The 24857-nt window shown below is 43.8% G+C and overlaps 1 protein-coding gene across 3 annotated transcripts in view; it reads left to right on the top strand.

Annotated features, from left to right (window-relative positions):
• Positions 1–24857, top strand: part of ANKRD28 (ankyrin repeat domain 28) — a 191447-nt gene that overhangs the window by 105207 nt on the left and 61383 nt on the right. For all 3 annotated transcript variants that reach the window (XM_075586884.1, XM_075586882.1, XM_075586885.1), the window contains exons 4-5: positions 17516–17586; positions 20644–20844. In XM_075586884.1, coding sequence (XP_075442999.1) covers positions 17516–17586; positions 20644–20844 — 272 coding nt within the window. The remainder of the gene's footprint in view (positions 1–17515; positions 17587–20643; positions 20845–24857) is intronic.

Below are 24857 nucleotides of genomic sequence, written 5' to 3'. Positions count from 1 at the left end.
GTCTGTGCTGAATCTGGGATATCCTGTTGGTGGCCCTTGAGGACTGGAGTTGGCCACTACTGCTCTAAAGTATCTGTCAATAGTATGGGGTATTAGATACAAGGAAATCATCAATTAATATTTGGATCATACAGTTTTCTTTTTACTTTGAATGTATTTAAGAATAGAGACAGACGTGACCACCAGTCGTTTTTGAAGGAGCATAAATTCTAATGTTTTAATGCAGAATTCTTAAACTAAAAGCAATATTGTGAATATGTACATGGCTACTTTGATTAAGGATTTACATGATGTATTTAGTTGAAGGGTAACACGATTAATTATAGTGAAATACAAAGTATAAACTACAGAATTCTAAATGTGCATCTTAAAATATTGTCTGACCCCCTGCTGCTTACCTTGAATTCCTGGTGATCCTGCGATAAAGGTAGCGCTTGGCAAATTCATTAAAATAATGTCTATGGCTGTGTCCCCGCTGGCGCTGATCGCGCTCATGCTTGAGCGGTGACGTCACCAACTCTCTAAGCATGAGCGCCGAGGGGCGTTGCGGGCAAGCTGAGCGCGCTTGAAAGTGACATTTTTTTGTTTCTCAAGCACCAAGCTTGGGTGAGTGTGTGTGCCCGCGCGCAGCTCATGAGCGGCGCAGCCTAAGGCAGGGATATTCAACTGGTTCTCTAAAGAGACCAGATCAGAAAACATTAAGCAATAGATGGGCCATAAGCTAATTTCAATGTAATTTTAGATGCATTTAAATACTTAATGTGTATTTCAACATCTTGCAAGCATTTATAATATCTATACCATTTACATTTCTTACCTTAATTAAAAAGTGAGTTTGTGTGAAAAACTGCACTTTGCTGCCTAAGCAACTAGTTTGAAATTAGCAGAAGCAGAGTGTCCACGGGCCACATCACAACCCTTCATGAGCTGCATTTCGTCTGCAGGCCGCCGGTTGAGGGGCCTTGGTCTAAGGTCTAATACAGCGATAAACATAGCTAAAGAGTGATGGGATGGGGCGTGACCAGGACTCTGAGCTGACGCAGGTCGGCTCAGCTCCGTAGCAAAGCGTAAATTGGGCATAAATATCCCTAAAATATACCCCCAAAACTGTGATCTCAGAGGGGCAGGGACAAGACCAACCTCCAGACAAGCTGCACAACTCTTGAGCCCCACAACGTCCTGGCCGCTGATCGACAGGCAACGAGAGCTACGACCAAGATGGCCGTGGACCGCCTGAAACAAGCTTCGCCGCACAATCACCAACCGGTGGGAGAACTGATGGGAATTGCCGTCTGAGAGGGCAGCGGGGAGCGGACGTGCTCCGGTGCAACCCTGACCGCAGGTGAGCACGAAGGGCGAGCGGGAGGACGAGAGCTGTGTGCCGAAGTCACGGCTGGTGGCATGCCAGAAGAATCTGAAGGGAGGCGGGATGCTGCGCTGGGGACAGGTCCTGAAACGGAGGGGGGCTGCTTGTCGGGAAACCCCGTTCTGACACTGCAGACGGCTTTCGGCTGCTGGCCAGTGCGGTTGCTGGGAGGCCCTAGAGGAGTGGAAGGGTGGCCATCTTGCCCTGGTGCCCCTTAACGTGGCCGCGGGGGGACTTGAGTTCGTTGCTCACTCCCCCTGGCTGATTGCCTGAACGCAGCTTCTGGAGGTGTCCCGCCCTCCCCCCGTCGGGGTAATCAACCGGCAGCCTGCCGAAAAGAACAGGGCCCAGTACCACCCAGGCCTAAGACAGCATCTGAAGGCCTCTAAAAAGCAGCAGAAAACTGAATTGTCAGCCCCTGTCCCCAAGAAGGTTCATCCTGACAGTCATCTCGCCCACCTGAACCCAAACAAAGACTCTAATGTTAAGCCTACGGACCAATATCTATCTCACAGGGGATCGACTACCCTCCCCGGTTTCCCTGGGTATGAGAACGAAAGAGTAGAAGAGACACTTAGATAAATCAACAAAATAAAAAATATATATTTCTCATCTTCAGCAAGTCTCATCTACCTTGGCTTCAAAAGCAGTTAGAACCATTATTAAGAAAAAGAACCAGAATGAGTTCCATGAATATATTAGAAACAAGGGTCGCCAGCACCGCAACAGGTTGAGTTGGAAGCGACCCCCTCTGTGGAACACCAAACCTCTGAACCAGGGGTCGAAAACCTTTCCACAAAGAATGACTTGCTTATTTTCTTTAAAAAAAAATCGAATCTCTAATGCAAGCAGCAGTGAAGGATCTTAGAGGAGATATCTTCCTTGGGAGAACGCACTAATCTTTGGAATCCAAGGTCGACGCCACAATCACCCGGCAATCTCTGATGGACGCTGAGCTCAAAGAAATGAAGTCCCAACTCCTAGACATCAAAAATGGACAGGAGGATATGGAGATAGAGACCGCCATAATAACCTTCGGATCCGGGGGTCCCGGAGTCTGCAACGTATATTGAGGGATTCATGAGCAATTGGCTAACATCAGCTCTTCCTGATTCTACAAAGGAGTCGCTTACCCTGGACAGATGCCACAGAGACTTAAGATTGAGACTTCAACCAGGAGACAGACCAAGGAACGTGGTACTGAGATCCACTATTTCAAAACAAAGGAAGCTTTCAACACGGTGATGAAAGGCTCCAGAGACCAAGTTTCAAAATGTACCCTTTCCGGTATATGCAGACCTTGCACCTTCCACACCTTGCCAAAAGGAGAGATCTCAGAGAGGTGAAGGCGAAGCTAAGAGACCGCAATATCAAGTATAGATGGACATTCCCCTTTGGTCTTCAAGTAGTTAAAAATGGGAGACCCCTGACATTAAGGAACCCGGGCAACTGTGATGCCTTCCAGGAATATTGAGGCTTGATCTCCCCTCTTCCCGGCACATCACTGGGAGGCAAGGACTCCCCGACCCTGGAGCCATCCTGGTCCACGATTCCCACGAGAAGATCCTTCCACTCGAGCTCTCCGACGAAACACATATCCGATGTGTCCAAACCCTAAGCCGAGTTTTGGATTCATGTTCCGGAACGGAGTGAATATTGTATAATGTTTTCAGGTTCAAATTAATAACAGATTACTAACGGTTCACTAGTGTGGTCTATGCCCTTGGTAGAAGTATTGGTTAGTCTTACCTATGCAATAGGCCCAACGTCTGGAGAAACTTCGAGGAGGGAGTTTGGATAGTCGGACTGTCTGAGTCCTGGCCACTACCCCCATCAATATCTGTTATTGTAGACACAGTTGCCCTTGTTTTTTTGTTCCTCCCCCACCCCAGATTTTATTCCCAAGGGCAGGTGAGCATTAGGACGATCACACAGGAGAAGCATCCATGCGCACACCTTTTTTTTTTTTTTTTCCCTCTCGATTTCTCTCCCCCCCCCCTGTTTTTTCCCTCCGCCTCTCTCCCCCCCCCTAATCCCTTAAACCAGAATAGCAATTAGGTGATGAGTACAATAGATGTAGTTTCAAGAATGTAATTGTAAAAATGGAATCTTTGTATTATCGAGGCCCCCCAGAGAGGGTCTCCATAGCTGATTTAGAAGCTTCTATAACAACCCCTCAAGCTAAGTTAATACTATGCTTAGCAGAATGTTTTGTGATTTCACCACTGTGTAGTTCCACATTTTTCTTATCTACCTCATGTCCCCGCCCCCACCCCCTACCCCATTCCCCCCCCCCCCCAACTCCTTCCCTAAAATGTTTTATTTCTGCATATCGTGGCAAGAACTGTTAATTCACTATGCGACTCCCGTGCTCACCACTCAACCCTAAAAATGTACATTATAGTAAGATTTGGTGATTTTTCTTGATGCTGTCCCCCCCTTACCCCTCCCCTTTTTTTATGTACCCACCCCCTCCGCCCCCCAACATCCATGTTTTATTTATGTATTTTTCTGTTCAAAAACTCAATTAAAAAATTTGTAAAGGAAAAAAAAAATGAAGGGATGTGGGCAAACACTTAACTGGTATAAGCAACAATAACAAAGGGATAGGAACACCAAAAATGTGCTAAACGTCTGTTATTGACTCAACGTTTGGGCTACTCTCTGTCAAAGGCCCAAGAGAGTAGCCGAAACATAGGGCCCATAACGAGAGAGTGAGAAATTAATTCAAAGACAAAAAAAAAATTGGCGCTAATCAAAACCTCTGATATATACCCTGGTATGAGCTGTAATAGAATACACCAACTTGGGACCTTAAATTGTGACTATATAGTTATTATTACAAAATGTGATGTGCAATAATGGAGGAGCAAATGCAATTAGGTATGGTGTCCAATTAAACCATTGGTGGTTCAACCTAATATGAAGAGTTTACATATATATATATATATAGATATATACAAAAATATCCAGGATTCTAGGGCTTTTCCTTTAAGGATAGAACACATCAAATTTAGAAATAGAAAAACAATACATACACCATGATTTGACGGACTGTGGAATGTGTATGTGGAATGTCACATTGACCCTTTATTCAGTATTTTGTCGAGCCACTTCTTCAAGTCAGGGAGGCTCATTATTTTAATAGCACTTCGACCTTCCCACGTTCCCTGTCACTGAGAACCAACTTCCCAGCATATTGAGCAGGGCCTTCCAATGTGTTTACTGTACAGCATTTTTGTGGTGTGCCAGAATGCTGTATTACATACGATGAATGGTAATTCAGACAATTGACACAGAACAATTGCTGCAGTACACACACACCACTGTCATTTTGTGATTAGGTGCCTGGTTACGTGAAAGCTTAATATTTTTTTTGTCCCAAACTGGTTTATATGAACATACAAATATATGAACAGACTTGCCTCAGTTCAGAGAGCCTTGGCTTACAGAAGCAATTAATTCAAGAAGAGCCCAAGCTTAAAGTGGTAATCCATGCTCTTTACAAAAAATACAAAACAAGGCTCCGGGAACCCCCTGCTTCCGGAGATACTTACCTCCGTAGTAGGTGCTGGTAGTCATCTGCTGAGCTATCCAGGATCACGCAATGGCCGCTTTTTTAAAGCGCCTGTATCCTGCGGGCCAATAGGAAGCCGTGACGTCATCGGGTTCGGTTTCCTATTGGCCGTGTGATGCGGGAGCTTTGAACTTTAGAGCTCAGCTAGCTCACACGGAGCGGCTATCCTTCCAATTTGCACTCTTTACTGTTTTGTGCCTACTTTGCAAGTTACTCCCATTTTACCGGCATGTGTTTTGAACTTAATCTTCTTAGCTGGCGTGGCTCATTGGAAAATCGTGTTTTGACATCCTTTGATACAGAAGTAGCATACTGCGCATGTGCAGACTAGGACAACAGAAGGGGGGCACAAGTTCTCTGCATGCTCTTTTCTGCGATCCTGGGAAGGGAGGGAGCAGGGCAGCTGCTGCTAGGGGCTGGGCAACTTCCTCCATCCTGATTGGCTGCATTACACAGCAGCAGCCAATCAGGAGGAGGTAGCAGGAGCCTGGGGTTGGGGCCAAAGAGAGCATGAAAAGCATGGGCAGAGAGAGGTGAGGCTCTGTCCTCTGTATTTGTTCTGTCTTGTCCTGGTGTCTGTGTGTCATCTCTTGCTGTTCTGTGGGGGTGAGAATGGCAGGAAGGGAGGGAGTTGTGAGAGTATGTATTTATGTATGTATGTATGTATATGTACACACATATATGTACACACAAAAAAAAAAAATATATATATAATTATTAAGGTTAAAAAAAGTGACAAAAACCCTCCACAGTAAAGCATAAAGCAACTGTAAATATTACTGTATGTTCATTTGCATGTCTTAGACAGGTCTGCGTGGCATTTGCATGTCATTTCCCAGAATCCCTTGCTGCAGTGGAAGCGCTGTATGCTGGGCGATAATGGGGAAAGACAGGGTTGCAGACCTGTCTAAGTCATGCAAATGAACATACAGTAATATTTACAGTTGATATATATATATATGTGTATATATATATGTATATATATGTGTGTGTATTAGTGATGTACCGAGTACCCGGTGTTACCAGGTAAGAAAAAATGCACAGATGCGCACCAGGGATTAGTTAATGGTAATGTATTAAAAATACACAGATACTGAGGGGATCCAACCCCACCTCAGCTAAAAATGCTATAAAGCTAGGACACAGTACCTATAGAATGTGACCTCTGATACTACCTAAGCCCTAAACAGTACAACATACAACATACAGTAAAATACAAATGATCAATAAAGCAAAAGTGAAAATCCGTCTAACGATTTTGAGTGAAACCGCCAAAGATAATCAAACAGCTGGCAAGGGGAGACGGACACTTACACTGAGGCAGAAATGCGGGTTCACGGTGTCCGCATGAAGATCCGGATCTCGGCACCGTGAAGATGGAACACACCGCTTGTGCCTCTCGCAGGCTCCGTCTCAGCTTGTCAGGAAACACGCGCAGGATGACCTGTCGTGACCTCTACGCGTTTTGCACAACGTGCTTCGTCAGGAGATTAGCCGGCGGTTTTTCAGCTACCCGGAACTTACCCGGACCTGGCAACTGAGAAGTGGGCCCGGTGCCGGGTAATGTAGCTGAAAAATACACCATTACTTACCTGCTGTCAGCGATGGAAGGCGAGGAAGACCCGTCAGGAAGCCCGCGGCGACATCTAGGCAGGTCAGCAGAGGTCCTGTGGCGGTGGCAGCATCAGCAGTGTGTGTTCAGCCCGCGCGGGAGCTGCAGGACTCCATAGCAGTGTGAGCTGGACCTCTGCTGACCTGCCTAGATGTTGCCGCAGTCTTCCTCCGCCCCCACGTAAGTGCCAAACGGGTACCCGGCCGGGTAGATCATGTGATTTTGGCCGGTACCTGTTACCCGGTTTTTTTTTTTTTAAAGTTGGACCCGGTCCAACACTAATATGTATATGTACACACACACACACACACATATCTCTCAAAAAGGATATCTAAGGAGGAGCACACAGGTATACCAAAAATAAATAATTTATTGATTACATAAAAACAAGGGAGAATAATAAAACGGAGGGGGGGCTCCAAGCAAACTCCTCAAATCACAGAGGGGACAACAAGGTGAACACTAGACATACCATAAAAGTTAACCTCCCCTTTAAATGGAAATATAACAACCATTCATATGGTGAGCAAAGGGCAAGGTTGCTGAGAGAAATTGCATACAGCTACACACACACAGGAAACAAAGTAGGTATATACTGAAAATACTAAAAGCTGGAGATGAGAGATGATAGTACAATAAAGTCGCTAGATAAACAATCCAGAGGATCCTGTGACAGGGTAAAAATAATAGCACAAAATACATCATTCCAGGTATAGAACAAATTTCTTCATAGAATACAGTCCTTAATACATCACCAAAAGGCCAGTTGATGCAGATGCACGGTCCCTGAGGCGTGGTGAGAAGAGAGGGGTCCCCCATCCAAAGCTCCCGCTCCAACGCGTTTCGACAGCGGTCTTCTGGGAGTGGGGTTAAGACAGGAAAGAACCTACTATTTATCGATAAAACTGCACATAGAATTCACGCCAAAGCTGAGTCTTTCCCAGTTGATGCGTATTTGAAATCTGAGTGAAGCAGCTGATTTCGAAATCCACAACTTGCTGATGTCATCACGCTTTTAGCGTCACCGCGTCCTGTCGCTATGGTAACCTGATGCTACACCCGATATCCCATGAGATGGCTGCTGTTAGGTGCCATGTTAACTCATGGAAAAAATCATTCCTATTTGCATTTACCATCACTCAACAATATATATAAAGCTTCTGTTGTGTCTTAACATCATTAGAGCCCACGCGGTAAGTTGAAATAGACCCGCACAGTATGAATATGCAAGATCAGCATACCGCTATGGCTAATGTTTATATTCTTCGGATGTACAGCCCCCGTTCCAATAGTGACGGTAAACGTGTGTGTGTGTGTGTGTGTGTGTGTATACAGTCATGTGAAAAAGAAAGTACACCCTCTTTGAATTCCATGGTTTTACATACCAGGACATAATAACAATCATCTGTTCCTTAGCAGGTCTAAAAATTAGGTCAATACAACCTCAGATGAACAACAACACATGACATATTACACCGTGTCATGATTTATTTCACAAAAATAAAGCCAAAATTGAGAAGCTATGTGTGAAAAACTAAGTACACCCTTACTGCTTCCATAGGAATTAAGATGCTAAGTAGCAGACAGGTGCTGCTAATCAAATGCCCTTGATTAATTGATCATCAGCAAGTGTGACCACCTCTATAAAAGCTGACGTTTTAGCAGTTTGCTGGTCTGGAGCATTCAGGTGTGTGTTAACACAATGCCAAGGAGGAAAGACATCAGCAATGATCTTAGAGAAGCAATTGTTGTTGCCCATCTGGAAAGGGTTATAAGGCCATTTCCAAAGAATTTAAAGTCCATCATTCTACAGCAAGCATGTCAAACTCAAAGGCTAACACGGGCCAAATAAACAAGGTTTAAGTTTGTGGGCCGCAAAAAAACAAACTTAAATTTTCATAGAAACGTAGGTTTATTTTGAAAAGTACAGTGTGTGTGTGTGTGTGTGTGTGTGTGTGTGTGTGTGTGTGTGTGTGTGTGTGTGTGTGTGTGTGTGTGTGTGTGTGTGTGTGTGTGTGTGTGTGTGTGTGTGTGTGTGTGTGTGTGTTGACCTCACTAACTGAACCCAAAAAAAAAAAGCCAGACGTGAATGACTTCTGAACCCATTAACCAGTGTCAGGATGCCCCCTCTTAACAATTTCCAAAGCAGCAATCCCACCTGGGATCTTACCTGATCCGCAGTCCCTCAAGGTACTATACTGGAGGGGGGGTGTTCCCTACCTGTCTTCCGATGTCTCCCGTGTGAAACGAGAGTCAGATCTGGAAGAAAGCAGAATAGGTTATTTCGGTGTAGGTATAAAACAGAGAGAGTGGGTGAGGGTGACAGACAGAGAGAGGGTGGGAAAGAGAGAGAGAGAGGGTGGGAAAGAGAGAGAGAGAGAGGGTGGGAAAGAGAGAGAGAGAGGGTGGGAAAGAGAGAGAGAGGGTGGGAAAGAGAGAGCGAGGGTGGGAAAGAGAGAGCGAGGGTGGGAAAGAGAGAGCGAGGGTGGGAAAGAGAGAGCGAGGGTGGGAAAGAGAGAGCGAGGGTGGGAAAGAGAGAGCGAGGCTGGGAAAGAGAGAGCGAGGGTGGGAAAGAGAGAGCGAGGGTGGGAAAGAGAGAGCGAGGGTGGGAAAGAGAGAGCGAGGGTGGGAAAGAGAGAGCGAGGGTGGGAAAGAGAGAGCGAGGGTGGGAAAGAGAGAGCGAGGGTGGGAAAGAGAGAGCGAGGGTGGGAAAGAGAGAGAGAGAGGGTGGGAAAGAGAGAGAGAGAGAGGGTGGGAAAGAGAGAGAGAGAGAGAGGGTGGGAAAGAGAGAGAGAGAGAGGGTGGGAAAGAGAGAGAGAGAGGGTGGGAAAGAGAGAGAGAGGGTGGGAGAGAGAGAGAGAGAGGGTGGGAAAGAGAGAGAGAGAGGGTGGGGAAAGAGAGAGAGAGAGAGAGGGTGGGGAAAGAGAGAGAGAGAGAGGGGGGGAAAGAGAGAGAGAGGGTGGGAAAGAGAGAGAGAGAGAGTGGGAAAGAGAGAGAGAGAGAGTGGGAAAGAGAGAGAGAGGGTGGGAAAGAGAGAGAGGGTGGGAAAGAGAGAGAGGGTGGGAAAGAGAGAGAGGGTGGGAAAGAGAGAGAGGGTGGGAAAGAGAGAGGGTGGGAAAGAGAGAGAGGGGGGGAAAGAGAGAGAGAGGGTGGGAAAGAGAGAGAGAGAGAGGGTGGGAAAGAGAGAGAGAGAGAGGGTGGGAGAGGGAGAGAGAGAGGGTGGGAGAGAGAGAGAGAGGGTGGGAGAGGGAGAGGGAGAGAGAGGGTGGGAGAGGGAGAGAGAGGGTGGGAGAGGGAGAGGGAGAGAGAGGGTGGGAGAGGGAGAGGGAGAGAGAGGGTGGGAGAGGGAGAGGGAGAGAGAGGGTGGGAGAGGGAGAGGGAGAGAGAGGGTGGGAGAGGGAGAGAGAGGATGGGAGAGAGAGAGAGAGAAAGAGGGTGGGAGAGAGAGAGAAAGAGGGTGGGAGAGAGAGAGAAAGAGGGTGGGAGAGAGAGAGAAAGAGGATGGGAGAGAGAGAGAAAGAGGATGGGAGAGAGAGAGAGAGAGAGAGGGTGGGAGAGAGAGAGAGAGAGAGAGAGAGGGTGGGAGAGAGAGAGAGGGTGGGAGAGAGAGAGAGGGTGGGAGAGAGAGAGAGAGAGAGGGTGGGAGAGAGAGAGAGAGAGAGGGTGGGAGAGAGAGAGAGAGAGAGAGGGTGGGAGAGAGAGAGAGAGGGTGGGAGAGAGAGAGAGAGAGGGTGGGAGAGGGAGAGAGGGAGAGAGAGAGGGTGGGAGAGGGAGAGAGAGAGAGAGAGAGGGTAGGAGAGGGAGAGAGAGAGAGAGAGAGAGTGGGAGAGGGAGAGAGAGCGGGTGGGAGAGAGAGAGAGGGTGGTTGACTGACTCACCGGGCCTGTTGACGGCCCTGTCCCTCATTCTCTCTCTACTTCCCCCCCATTTTCTCTCCCCCTATTCTCTCTCCCTTCTTTCCCCACCCCAATTCGCTCAATCCCCTCCTCTCTCTGCCCACCTATCTCCCTCTCCCCCCCCCCATTCTCTCTCTCCCCCATTCTCTCCCTGACCTGCACAGACGCACACAGCCACTGACCTACAGACACTCACACAGACAGACCAACAAAGACACTGACCACACACAGACATCCACACAGTCACTGCTGGCCTGCACAGACACACACACATACAGCCACTGATACACACACAGCCACTGATACACACACAGCCACTAATACACACACACACACAGCCACAGATACACACACACACACACACACAGCCACAGATACACACTCGCCCCCCCACACACACACACACACACTCCCTCCCCACACACACACACACCCCCCCCACACACACACTACCCCCCTCACACACACACTCACACCCACACACACACACTCCCCCCCACTCACACATACACACACTCCCCCCCCCACACACACACTCCCCCCCCCCACACACACACACACACACACAAAGTGGAGTACAGCGACGGATGTGAGTGACTGGAGGGGGGCGGGGGACAGAGGAAAGGCCTGCTTTTTGAGCCTCCCGCTGCACCCACCGCCCGCCAGCGATCGCGCGCCCCCACTCCCGTCTCCCGCACCATGCGGACCGGGGGCAAAGGGAGCGCCAAGGGTGCAGGGGGGGGGGGGGGGGTGTCAAGGGTTGAGCGCCAAAGGGGGTGAGCGCCAAAGGGGAGTCAGTGGCAAGGGGGGTGAGCGCCTCTGCCCCGGGTCCCTGCGGCTGCCCGCCCGCCCGGCGGGGAACACCGCGCAGCAGGCAGAGGAGCCAGGAGCAGGAAGGCAGACACACACACTCACCGTGTGCTCTGCACAAAGCGGTAGCCCCGCCCCCGGCTTCCTCTGACCTGCCTGCGACCAATCCCCTGCATCCCGGTCGGCATTCTAAGCCCCGCCTCCTTCATTCAAACCCATGCGGCCCTTCATCCAATCCCCTGGCAGCATTCACTCACACAGAGAATACTTACCAGCTGCCGCATCCTCCTCACCGCCGCCGTAACCGGGACACCTTGGCTGGGCCGCACAGATACTCGTTGCGGGCCGCATGCGGGCCGCGGGCCGCGAGTTTGACATGCTTGTTCTACAGTGAGAAAGACAATTCAAAAGTGGAAAACATTCAAGACAGTTGCCAATCTTCCCAGGAGTGGACGTCCCAGAAAATTCACCCCAAGGTCAGACCGTGCAATGCTTCAAACTGAATGGGACTGCCAGGGACCCCTGCTGTGTTAATCCGATGGGCCATTAGTCTTTCTGCAGAAATGTTACTGAAATGTTGCAGCATGTACCCAGCATGTACCTGGGTCTTGTTGGCGATAGCCCCAGATTTTCCAAGGCAAGTTTTTGAATACTCGTCGGCGCACCTGTATATACACATATATATAAACATACATATACAGTCTATATACACACACATACTGTACATATATATGCATAATTTTTTTTTCTACTACCCAAGTTTAATACTCATTTATTGAATGCTTTTTAAGGCGAGTCCTGCTGTGTGATGTACCTGATTCACAAGGGGTTTATTGAATAGTGTTTATTTTTTCCCTCACACAATTTGTGTATTTCATTTGTTTTGCCGTGGTATAAAAATTTTAATAGCAAAATAATTAGGATGGCAGAATTATTCAGCTCTAGCTCTTCAATTAACATAATTGTTCAAAGCAGACCATTATTTATGTATTTAATTTATTTTGCTGTGCTCCCTTAGATAGTAAGACAACAAAAGATATTGAGACTGCATACTCTCATAACAGGAGCATTGTTTTCTGTTTATTATGATAAATATCATTCTGCTGTGCGATCGCTGATAGTTTGAAGCAAAACTAATAATTGCAACCTAAATAATATGATTGAAAAACCAGTAACCTGGCAACAAAAATTTAACTTTATAATGTAGTGCAAACAGAGAATGTTTTTTATATTACAAATACACAAAGCATAAAACCTAATCATGTAATACTTTTTCTGACCTTCTCTTATTTGCCCACCTTATGATGTACAGTTAGGTCCGGAAATAATTGCACACTGACACAATTTTCATAATTTTGGCTCTGTACGCCACTGCAATGGATTTAAAATTAAACAACCGAGATGCAATAGAAGTGCAGACATTCAGCTTTAATTCAAGGGGCTGAACAAAAATATTGTATGAAACGTTTAGGAATTGCAACCATTTTCATACGCAGTCCCCTTATTTCAGGGGCTCAAATGTAATTGGACAAATTAACACAATCATAAATAAAATGTTAATTTTTGATACTTTGTCGAGAATCCTTTGCAGGCCATGACTCCTTGAAGTCTGGAAGACATGGACATCACCAAACGCTGCCCTTTGTGATGCTTTGCCAGGCCTTTACTGCAGCTGTCTTCAGTTGTTGTTTGTTCGTGGGTCTTTCTGCCTTAAGTTTTGTCTTCAAGTGAAATGCATGCTCGATCGGGTTGAGATCAGGTGATTGACTCGACCATTGCAGAATATTCCACTTCTTTGCCTTACAAAACTCCTGGGTTGCTTTCACAGTATGTTTTGGGGCATTGTCCATCTGTAAAGTGAAGTGCCGTCCAATCAACTTCACTGAATTTGGCCAAATCTGAGCAGACAATATATCCCTATACACTTCAGAATTCATCCAGCTTTTCTGTCTTCTGTCACATCATCAATAAACACTAGGGACCCAGTGCCATTGTAAGCCATGAATGCCCATGCCATCATACTGCCTCCCCCGTGTTTTACAGATGATGTGGTATGCTTCGGATCATGAGCCATTCCAAGCCTTCTCCATACTTTTTTCTTCCCATCATTCTGGTACAGGTTGATCTTAGTTTAATCTGTCCAAAGAATGCTGTTCCAGAACTGGGCTGGCTTTTTTAGATATTGTTTGGAAAAGTCTAATCTGGCCTTTCTGTTCTTGAAGATTATGAATGGTTTGCACCTTGTGGTGAACCCTCTGTATTTGCTCTTGTGAAGTCTTCTCTATGGTAGACTTGGATAATGATATGCCTACCTCCTGGAGAGTGTTCTTCATTTGACTGGATGTTGTGAAGGGGTTTTCTTTACCATGGAAAGGATCCTAAGATCATCTACCAATGTTGTCTTCCGTGGACGTCCAGGCCTTTTTGTGTTGCAGAGCTCACCAGTGCGTTCTTTTTTTCTCAGAATGTACCAAGCTTTTGATTTGGCCACTCCTAATGTTCCTGCTTTCTCTCTGATGGATTTTTTTTTTTTTTTTTTGCAGTCTAAGGATGCCCTGTTTCACTTGCATTGAGAGCTCCTTTGACCGCATGTTGTGGGTTCACAGCAATTTGTATCACTGTCCAATTATTTCCGGAACTAACTGTAATACTAGACATATGTCACGATAATATTGTAACAAGGCACTTGGAAAAGGAATACCAATTTTCTGTTAATTTACAGGAGACAATTACCAATATCATCAAATATATCCACATTTAGTCATAACACTTTAATATTTGCATTTCAGCAGTCAACATACAATAATATGCTTTTCAAGTACATTTTCTAAGCATTGCAAATTTAGTTCTTATAATTCAGTAATAGTCCATAACCACCTGTGTAATATGCTGTATTACATATGTGTATTTTCTGTTTTTTATGTGCATAGAGCTTTACAAAACACATTGGGATATGGGGAAATATAGTACAAGGGCATCAAAAAGAAAAATATTCACTAGTAAAAGGAATCCCTGCCTAGGGAGCGCATATGATAGGGTGTATAAGCTAAAAAGGAAATTTAATGCATACAGGTGCATATTTATTAAGCTGTGAGAAGCCATAGGACACCTTACAGTCCATTCGTTTGAATGGGCCGTAGGGTGTATTCTGGTACCAGAAAGTCTTTTAAGGAACAGAACCGCTTAGTAAATGGGCCATAGTGCTTAGATTGGGAGTTATCCATATACAGTCTATTGTGTCAAAAGTTATCTACAGTAATGTTTGCCTTGCTATTACATTAAAATGAGACTTGATGTTTTGACATTGATCTTTTCTTAATCTGTAGATGAAGAAAGCAAATCATGCAATTCAACATGCCATCGCCTTTTTTCCTACCTTCCATCGCCATAAAAACTAAGCTATGGCTGTACTATTTTGCATCTTTTCAGTTAGGCAAGTTTGACTCTGATTTTATTCAGTCGACATTGAATCTGTAAATGCAATTACACTGGGACATGATGTATATACAATTGAAGAAAAAAAATGAAGTTAAACTTCAATTCATACATTTCTGTATCATCCAGACTCCATTTTACTTTAAGGCATTTACATTTTTTTTTTACCCAACAGTGCCATATAGTTGTTCAGGTCTTACTGATGTAGACCCGCATTTAATAAACTCCTTCTGTGGTGTCCTTATGTAACATTTCCTGATTGTAAAAGTCTAGCGGTTTAACAGCCACATGCACTTTATTTTCTTCCAGGGTTTGTTTTGCGACTTGCAAGGAAGGAAACATTTGAGAACCAGAGTAGTTAAACCTGGGTAACCTAGTGGAGTAATGCCACGGACTTCCCTTTCTTACTACCTTTTTCTAAAATAAAATGACTAACGGCATTGTACATAATACTGCCTGTTCCTGTGGTTTCTTGCTTTTTTTTTTTTTTTTTGCTTTGAACAGTGAGTCATCTATGTGAGAAATTCAGCTGACTTTTTGTCTTGCAGCATAGAAACATTTTAAATTTGATTTACAAACTGCCAAGATGATGGAGGCGATTATGGACAGTCTTGGTTTCACAAGTCTGTATAAAAGTACAAATTGGCGGGACAACAGTTGATGCCACAAAAGTCTTTGTGAAAATCACCATAACAGATTTTACATAAAATCATAAATTATATTCTTAGAGCAGCCCTCGCTCTGCCTTCCAATATATCGATGGCACTAGAAAAAAGCTCTCCAGAAATGTGTGCAGGCAGCATATTTTGCTATACATAGATGAGCAAAGGTAAGGTGGAGGCAATAATGAGGTTTCGTACACGACTTTTATGGTTTGATTGCATGTGATATGCAATGTGGTATAGACCAATATTTAAAAAAAAAATGCTGGCTCCTTTGGTCTTTGTCTTTGCTCAATAAAAAAGCATGGAAGATTTGTTTCTACGATTCAACAATGAAAAGGAATTGCACAAATGAGGCTAAGAAAGATACAAGTCCATAGATCATAAATGTGATTAGGCGTCATAGGAAAATGGGCACCAACTAATCTAGGTAGAGGCCATCAATGATGAAGAAAACTTTAGCACATTCACATTTCAGATATCCCCAAACTTGCCTTACCCCATAATCGCCCACCATACAGGGCTACAACGTCAGCCAGGAAATCTGGGTAATAACATGTACTTTGGGCACTATTAGTGCAACACTTTTTGAGCATCACTTTTTGCTTCTTATCCACTTGAACCTGGATCACTTTAACTTATGCCTGTTATTTCACTCAGCTTTTAAAGCATGCTCATCTGTGTGTTATTACCCAGAATCCTTGCTTGCAGTAGAAGCCCTGTATGCTGATAATCGCACCTGTCATACTTTGTAAACATGGTTTGCTGATTGTGTTGGTGATTGGCATCGCGTTATGCAGCGCAAGTACAAATTGCAGAAATCCTATGTAGGTTTACATACCTTTAGCCAAGTGCGCGCCGCTAGGAACTGCAGGACGGCAGACGCCTGAAGAGACTTTGTAATTTGTTTCTGGTAGGCGACGTCCACGTCACGTGAGCGGTTCAGCCAATAAAGGCGAACCGCTCACCGCCACACCTCCTTGTCTCCTCTCACTGCTGTCTCCTCGTTGCCACTCTGCGGCAGCGTGAGGGCGACGTCACCGGATCGCGCTGCCGCTCAGTGGCATCTGGTCTAATCGTAGCCTTAAGGTGATCAATGCAACTGCATATACAACAGAGCGTACACAGCACCATTGGGCACAACTGCTTCTGGAGGCAAAAAAAGGCCTATGCTCCAGAACTTAACATTTTATTAAAATCTATTCTCTTTAGACTTTATTTTGCTACTGAATAATTAAAGACGCTGCAGGATATGTATCGACTTAAACTTTGTGCAATTTATAAGCTTTTGATGCATTGCCCAATTTTCTGTTTACATCAAAAGTAATGAGTGTGTCTTACATTTGGCACAAATTGTGGACCAGAAAAGATTGAGCTTCCTCAGACATGGCTGTTCTTGTTATTATTTTTTAACAATGATTTTTTTTTGTCTCAAGTGAAAGTGATGCATTTTGTGTGTCATGTAACTCCTCCCTAAATCCTCCTCTTTGCACTTCCCAAATCTTGTACTGGTGTTATATGGCACAAAACTGGAAGCAAAGAGATGCAAGATAAAATGAAGTAATTTGTGTCGATTTGGCTCTTACTTTGCCTTGATGCCTCACCCCCACTGAGTTTGGTTATCATAGAAAACTCCTTCTATCCTATTTGTTCTTCTTATTTTTTTACTAGAGTAGCTATACTTCATAAGTACTTAATGCTTTTTGGAGAAACAGGTTCAAGGTCCCTCTATGGTGTTCAGATGGTATGAAAACAGAAGCTCTCCTTTGTATTTAATCCTACTGCTTCAATTAGACTTTTTCTTTGCACTTCTAGTATAAGCATCTTCAGCTGTATTACTTCCCAATTTGACATGCTCTTCTAAATTTTATTGATAAATTCTTAAGACCTTCATGATCCTTTTATGGCATAAATTAAAATAGTTTCCTTTTGTGTACATATATTTGGTAAAAGTAGAAATCCTCATACGAACTAAAGTTAATCATGAAATTATGTCACTTGTGTACAGTACAGTACTTTGTCAAGGAAGCTATTTTTTTTTAAAAATAACAAACTATTACAATCTTTTATGCAACAACTGTTTTGTAAATCTTCTTAAACTACATTAATTTTTTCTGTGAAATGCACATTATCCTTACAAATGTTTGTATGTTACAGGAGCTAGAGTAAATGCCAAAGACAGCAAATGGTTGACTCCTCTGCATAGAGCTGTTGCATCCTGCAGTGAGGTATGAATCAATATCTAATATTATGCACAGCATGTTTCCTTACAAAGTATATTACAAAGCTTTTCGAATGGATTGTTTTCATGGCATCCGAGACTTTTGAAGTTACTACTGTTTAATGCCTTATGCTTTTACGGATCTTTTTGAACGTTTTAGGAATGGGATCTTTTGGTATATAAATAGTTGGTACTGTATATTAGTCTTGAAGCGCACTGTGCATTTGTTGTTGCCTGTGTCGACTATTAATGGACCAACATGAGATCTTCATATTAACTCACAATATACAAAGCTTTCAAAACATCACACGTTTCTTCACTGTGCATTGAAAGAAATAAAAATGGAATCTATGAAAAACTGTAATTCAATCGGTATCACAATCTATAATAATTTCTATAAATGATTAGGTGTTGTCTAGGAATAATGCATGAAATAACACACACTTGGTTGCACTTTATCTGAATAAAATGTAGGTTGGTTAAACATGGCCTCGTTGGGTTTCTAGGTTAGTTCTGACAATCCATGGGTTAGACCAGGGGTGCGCAAACTGGGAGCGCAAGATTTTCTTGGAGGGCGTGGTGGTTAGAGGCCTCGTGCCCTTCCCCATGGCATTTAAATGGTGGGGTCAGCGCGAGGCCTCTGTAACATCCCTTACCTGCTGCCAGCCGGCTCTTCAGCAACGTGGCGTCAACTGATGCCGTGGGGTCATGTGACGTCACATCACATGACCCGCGGTGTTATTTGACTCTGGGTCGTAAGAGGGGATGGGGATGGGGGGGGGGGCGAGAATGCTGGAGCTGCAAGAGTGGGGGGCGCAGAATAAAAACTTTGCGCAACCCTGGGAACCCTGGGTTAGACATAAGTAAGTATATTTGGTTGTTTTCTGTTCCTGGAGAAAAAAAAAAGTTTTGTCAAATTTGTATTTCTTTTCATTTTACGAAGTTCTACTTGGTTTATACATTGTGTACTATTCCCTTCTAAGTATATTTTAGATTTTTGGCTACCTCTGCCCTTCTGGTAACGATCATGCAGATAAGAGCACAAAAAGTGTGCTGTCATGTATGAATGTATATCTTTATATAGTGCCACCCAGATACATAGCACTTCACAGCAGTAATACACCTGACATAATATTATAACACATAACAGGAATAAGCGCTTCAGACATGAAAGTAACAATGGCAAAAGGAGTCTCTGACCCAAAGAGCTTACAATCTAAGTGGTAAGTAGGGAGAACTTGCAGAGACAGTAGGAGGGTGTTCTAGTAAGTGCATCTGCAAGGGGTCAAGGTCAGTGCATCTGAGATATATACAGTAGTATCAGCCTGTGGAAGTACCCAAATGCTTCATAAAGAGGTGGGTTTTAAGAAAACTTCTAAAGGTGGATAGAGAGGGTGCTAGTCGGATATTGAAGGGAAGGGCATTTCAGAGGTGTGGGACAGTGAGTGAGAGGTTTTAAGGCCGGAGAGGGCATTAGATACAAAAGGGTTAGACAGAAGACATCCTTGGGCAGTCAGGTAGGTGTATAGCGAGAAATTAGGACTGAAATGTAAGGAGGGCCAGAGGAGGGTATAGCCTTAATAGAGGAGGAGAATTTTGTAAGTGATACAGCGTTCAATAGGAATGAATATTGTAATCAAATAGGCACAATTGCAAAGCACTGGAATTGAAAACTATTGTTAGTGCATGTTTGCTTATCATCATTTGGTAAATTCTAAGGATAATATTGTATTGCTGAAGGATCTATGCCTGTATGTTATCACTGTTTGTTTTTTTAAATTACTGTTTTCGCACTATTTACCGTATTTATGCTTTGCTTTAACGCTGTGCGATTGTGTAACTTTAGTTTGATTATAATCCCCATGTCTCAGCCCCAACCCTTCCTTATTTGATTTCTGAACCCCTGTACTGTTTTGTCTTCCAAAATCAATAGTATATAAAACAATTATTTAAAAGTATGTATTATAGGTCAAATTTTGGTAAAAAGGCATATCACTTAGTACTACTGGGCCTACGAAGGACCACGATTTTAAGCTTCAGTTTTGTCACAGCCATACTGTTGGCATTCAGACCTTTTATTTAAATTATTTATTTTGCGGATCAATTCTCAAAGTATGCCGGCAAAACTGCACCAGTTTTATGAAAGAAAACAATGCCATTGCTTTCAATTTGTGTTTTGTTTTGTTTTTTAATCTACTGCAGTTTTTTGCCCAGTTTTTGTAGCCAGGAGACTGATAAAGAAGTCTAATTCCCCATCCTCCTTAACAGTTTTCATCATTATCTTCTCATTCTCACTATACTGTAACTATGCTGCTACTATCGACTGTACAATTTTAAGGGTTGTTCTTGGTATTCCCTCTTGGAAGTAGCATCTGCTTCCGACTTTATCTCCTCTTCCACTCTTCTCAGTAGTGAATACAATGCAGCCGTAATCCATGTTCCTGGCACCCAAGTCTTTGTTTAGAGTTGGCATGTAGTGTGTAATTATTAATTCTGCATGGGGGCACATTGGGCTCTTGTTGGTTGGCATATATGTCTGCTCTACATACTGTTGGAGAATGTAGCATCTTCTGCTTTTGGCTTAGTGCATATTTCAATTGTCATATCTGTCAATTATTTTTGAGCAGTTTTTTTGCATCACTGACTTTCACTTCTAAATACAATGGGATAAATATGAGCATTTATGCAGATTTAGTTTTTGCATTTTGTCAATGTAACGGTTTCAGTTACTATTGTTTGTCCAAGTAGTTTATTGCACTGTTTGCTGATTCGGTGATACCTAGTGGTGGTACTTAAGCTGCCTGGAAGCAAAGATGGGTTATGTTTACTTAACCTTTTTATTGCAGTATTTTCCTTATACTGTACCTGCACAACACGTGGCTCCTTAGACATACATTAAAGTCCTATAAATCCCATCATTGGCAGATTAAGTTTTTGATGAAAATCAATAAAAATGGTAGTATTTAAAAAAAAATACTTATTTATGTTTTATTTAACTACATCTTTTGAAAATGTACAGGCATGTCAGTAGCGTAACGTTTCCTTTTCTTGGCCATGTTTTCAGGATGCGGTACAGGTGTTGCTGAAGCATTCGGCTGATGTCAATGCCCGTGACAAAAATTGGCAGACCCCCCTGCACATAGCAGCGGCAAATAAAGCTGTAAAGTGTGCGGAAGCCCTGGTGCCTCTTCTTAGCAATGTAAATGTATCGGACAGGGCAGGGAGAACGGCATTACACCACGCTGCCTTCAGCGGTCATGTTGAGGTACGATGACTTCGAAGTATATCTTTCCTAAATGTGCTGTTTGTGTAGGCAGGTCTATCAGAAAGGCATGTCATTTTGTTAAAATCATTCTAAAGTCTAAACCACTAAGCAGCAGTTGGCTCAGCAATGTTCCTTAGAGATATCTGCTGTCCAAATCTAGAAGAGCTGCGTGAACATATTCAAGCCATCCAGACCAGAGCAACCTGCAGCACATAACATTGCTCTGAGTGCCAGGTTCCCTGTCGGACTGAAAGGAAATCAAGAATCCTGTTATTCATATATAATTTCAAATCTAAATTTTCCCCACCCAAATACCACTGACATATTTGTATAAAAAGTATGTATGTGTTAAAGTAGCTATTCTCACCCCCAAAATAAAGTGTATATATTTTTCTACCTTGTATGAACAAGGGGTCCTCTGGAGCTGAACCATGGCAAGGATATGCTTGATTTCCATTTACTTTTGTCAGTATTTGAAATGAAAAACAAGGATGGCTGCAGGGCCGACCAATCGAAAGCTGCAATGTCTTCTCATGATGATGTCATGACTTTCCATTGGTCGACAGCTTGAGGCTGACCCCCTGTGGCAATAATGTTTCTCCCGGACAAACTTTTTTGTAAGCAAATTTCTCAATTAAAATTCTCACGCTGCAGTTTACATTTTGTTTATTTAGTTATTTTTTACAAAACGTTTAATGCAGCACAGAGTGCTGCTTTGTGGGAACACAGTTCGTTATTGAGTTTAATAGGTTACATTTTTGTAAATATAGCATAACTTTTTAAAGTTAAATCATTGTATACAAATGCTTTATGACTGATTTTGGCTTCCCAACTTACCCTTTGATACACCCGCTCCACACCCCACAAAACGTGCACACACAGAAATGTTGGCAATCTTGATTGAGATTACACACTTCCATCCAATTAGTAAAAATTACACATACTAAAAGTTTACTTTACCATTTATGTCGTTTTTCAACAAATAGATGGTAACCAATCCTGATTAATTGAAATCTGTACACATCACTCATACTGCAAGAAAGGAAGTTAACAATTTCTGATAACAAATATGTATAGTCAATAGAAATATATATATATACAGGGTAACCAGGGAAATCCAGGTAACAAAGAGACAGCACACCGCAATATAATGAAGTAAATAAAGTGTATTAACAACACAGGGCAGTGCCCTGAGGAAGGTCCCACTCTGAGGACCGAAACGTTGTCTGCCCTGTGTTGTTAATACACTTTATTTACTTCATTATATTGCGGTGTGCTGTCTCTTTGTTACCTGGATTTCCCTGGTTACCCTGTACATGTTTCTATATGGGACGAGCATCTGTCTTCATTTGAGAAACCGTGAGTGCAAACTATTTTTTTATTGACTATATATTTTTTTTTTATTTTTTTATTGACTAATATATATATATATATATATTGTGACAAACGGCTTACTCCGGGGCTCCGTCGTTTGTCCGGGACTGTTTAGAACACGGTCTTTTAGGGTAGGTTAAATGATGAGGCGTCACGTACTGTTCCTTTAAACAGGCTATGCCTGGTTTATTCAGTCCCAGGCACTGAGACTGCCACAGTGCATACAACAGAAAACAGATCAAAACAAAAGCTGCTCACCTGAGCGATAACTTAACTTAGATATCCCTGACTCAGGGTTGGAAGTGGCTTTTCCACTCCCAACAACAAAACAAGGTACTTTTGCAGTCTTACACAAATGAACAGAAAGATTGAACCTGTTTGGGGAAGAGGCTTCTCCCCTCTGTAGTTCAGCAGCCTTCCAGCCTCCTGGCTCTTGTGGAGAGACCAGAGCAAACAGGAAATCAGTCTTACATACCTGATTCCTAATTAGCATGACAGGTGACAGAAATCAGGCAGCAGACAAACTCTGGTCTGGATCTCTCATCCCTCAGTTCCAGCGCTTGCCAAACTGTGGGATGGAGTGTATGTATTATAAGGCTGCACTCCCAGGCCAAACAGGATAGAAACTGTCTAGTATCCTGGGAGCCCTATATACGGAATTTATTACCATCCCCTGGTTTCTGTCACATATCCTCCCCCCCAGCTCAGACCTCGAGGGATGAGCGACCATGGATATTAGGGAGTGCATCCTTGACAACCCGTCAGCATTGCCATGTTTGTGCCCTGACCTGTGTTCCACAGAAAATTTAAAGGGTTGTAGGCTTAGGAACCACCTGGTCACTCTAGCATTCTTTTCCCTGTTTTGACACATCCAGGTAAGAGGTGCATGATCTGTGACCAACCGGAATTTTCTCCCCAACAGATAGTATTTGAGCGTCTCTACAGCCCACTTTATTGCGAGACACTCTTTCTCTACTATGGAGTAATTTTTCTCCTGGGGATTTAGTTTCCTACTTAAATAAAGGATGGGGTGCTCCTCACCTTGAGACTCCTGGGAGAGTACCGCCCCCAGCCCTACCTCAGATGCGTCGGTTTGGACTACGAACTCTTTGGAGAAGTCAGGTGTGACCAACACTGGTTGGGCACAGAGAGCTTCTTTCAGGCTTCTAAAGGCCTGTTCGGTTTCGGGGGACCACTTTACCATTAGCGGTCCTCTTGCTTTTGTGAGGTCAGTTAGTGGGGTTGCCTTAGTTGCAAAATTGGGAATAAACCTTCTATAGTACCCAATTAACCCCAAAAAGGTCCTTACTTGTTTTTTTGTAACTGGCCTTGGCCAATTTTGTATCGCCTCCACTTTGAGTGTTTGGGGTTTGAGTAAACCTCTGCCAATAGAATATCCCAGATACTTGGCCTCCTCCAGACCAATAGTGCATTTAGCGGGGTTAGCAGTTAGTCCAGCAGACCGGACTGCGTCAAGCACAGCTTGGACCTTTGGAAGGTGGGATTGCCAATCTTCACTATGGATTACCACATCATCCAGGTAGGCGGCAGCATACCGAGCATGTGGTTTTAAAATTTTATCCATCATTCTTTGGAATGTGGCGGGAGCTCCATGTAAGCCAAAAGGCAACACCTTATACTGAAAGAGGCCGTCTGGGGTTGAGAAGGCTGTCTTTTCTTTTGCCCTTTCTGTGAGGGGAACCTGCCAGTACCCTTTTGTTAGGTCTAGGGTTGTGAGATATCGGGCTTTGCCCAGTCTCTCTACAAGTTCATCTACCCTGGGCATAGGATAAGTATCAAATTTTGACACCGCGTTTAGTTTCCGGTAGTCATTACAAAACCTTGTTGTGCCATCTGGCTTTGGGACTAAGACTATAGGGCTGTTCCACCCACTTTGGGATTCCTCAATTACACCTAGTTTTAGCATTTTTTTAACCTCTAAACTTATAGCCTTTCTTTTGGCCTCTGGGATTCGGTACGGTTTAAGGTTAACTCGGACCCCTGGTTCAGAGACTAGGTCATGTTCAATTACGCTAGTTCGACCTGGCCGTATAGAGAAGATTTCTTTGTTTCTTCTCACTAAATTCTGAACCTCTCGTTTCTGATGAACAGACAGGGTTTCAGCTATGCTAACCTCTGGGTCAGTTTCTTGATTCTCTGACGGACCTGGGGGTACTAGGGTTAACAAGACTTCTCTATCTTTCCAGGGCTTGAGTAGGTTTATATGGTATATTTGCTCAGGTTTCCTCCTACCTGGCTGTCTTACCTTATAATTTACTTCTCCCACTCTTTCCAAGACCTCATATGGCCCATGCCATTTAGCAAGGAATTTACTCTCCACGGTGGGAACCAGAACTAGTACCCTATCACCTGGAGAAAAAATTCTGACCCTAGCACCCTTATTATATGTATTCCTCTGTGCTTCTTGAGCTTTCTCCATGTGTTCCCTCACTATGGGTAGGACTGCAGCAATGCGGTCCTGCATCTGGGCAACATGCTCTATTACACTTCTGTAAGGGGTAACCTCGTGTTCCCAAGTCTCTTTGGCTATATCCAGTAAACCCCTTGGGTGTCGGCCATACAATAGTTCAAACGGGGAGAAGCCTGTGGATGATTGGGGAACTTCCCTAATGGCAAAT

This window comes from Ascaphus truei, chromosome 2 (genome assembly GCF_040206685.1).
Source record: "Ascaphus truei isolate aAscTru1 chromosome 2, aAscTru1.hap1, whole genome shotgun sequence".
Taxonomy (NCBI): domain Eukaryota; kingdom Metazoa; phylum Chordata; class Amphibia; order Anura; family Ascaphidae; genus Ascaphus; species Ascaphus truei.
Note: the sequence above shows the minus strand (reverse complement) of the source record. Positions and strands in the feature narration are given on the sequence as shown.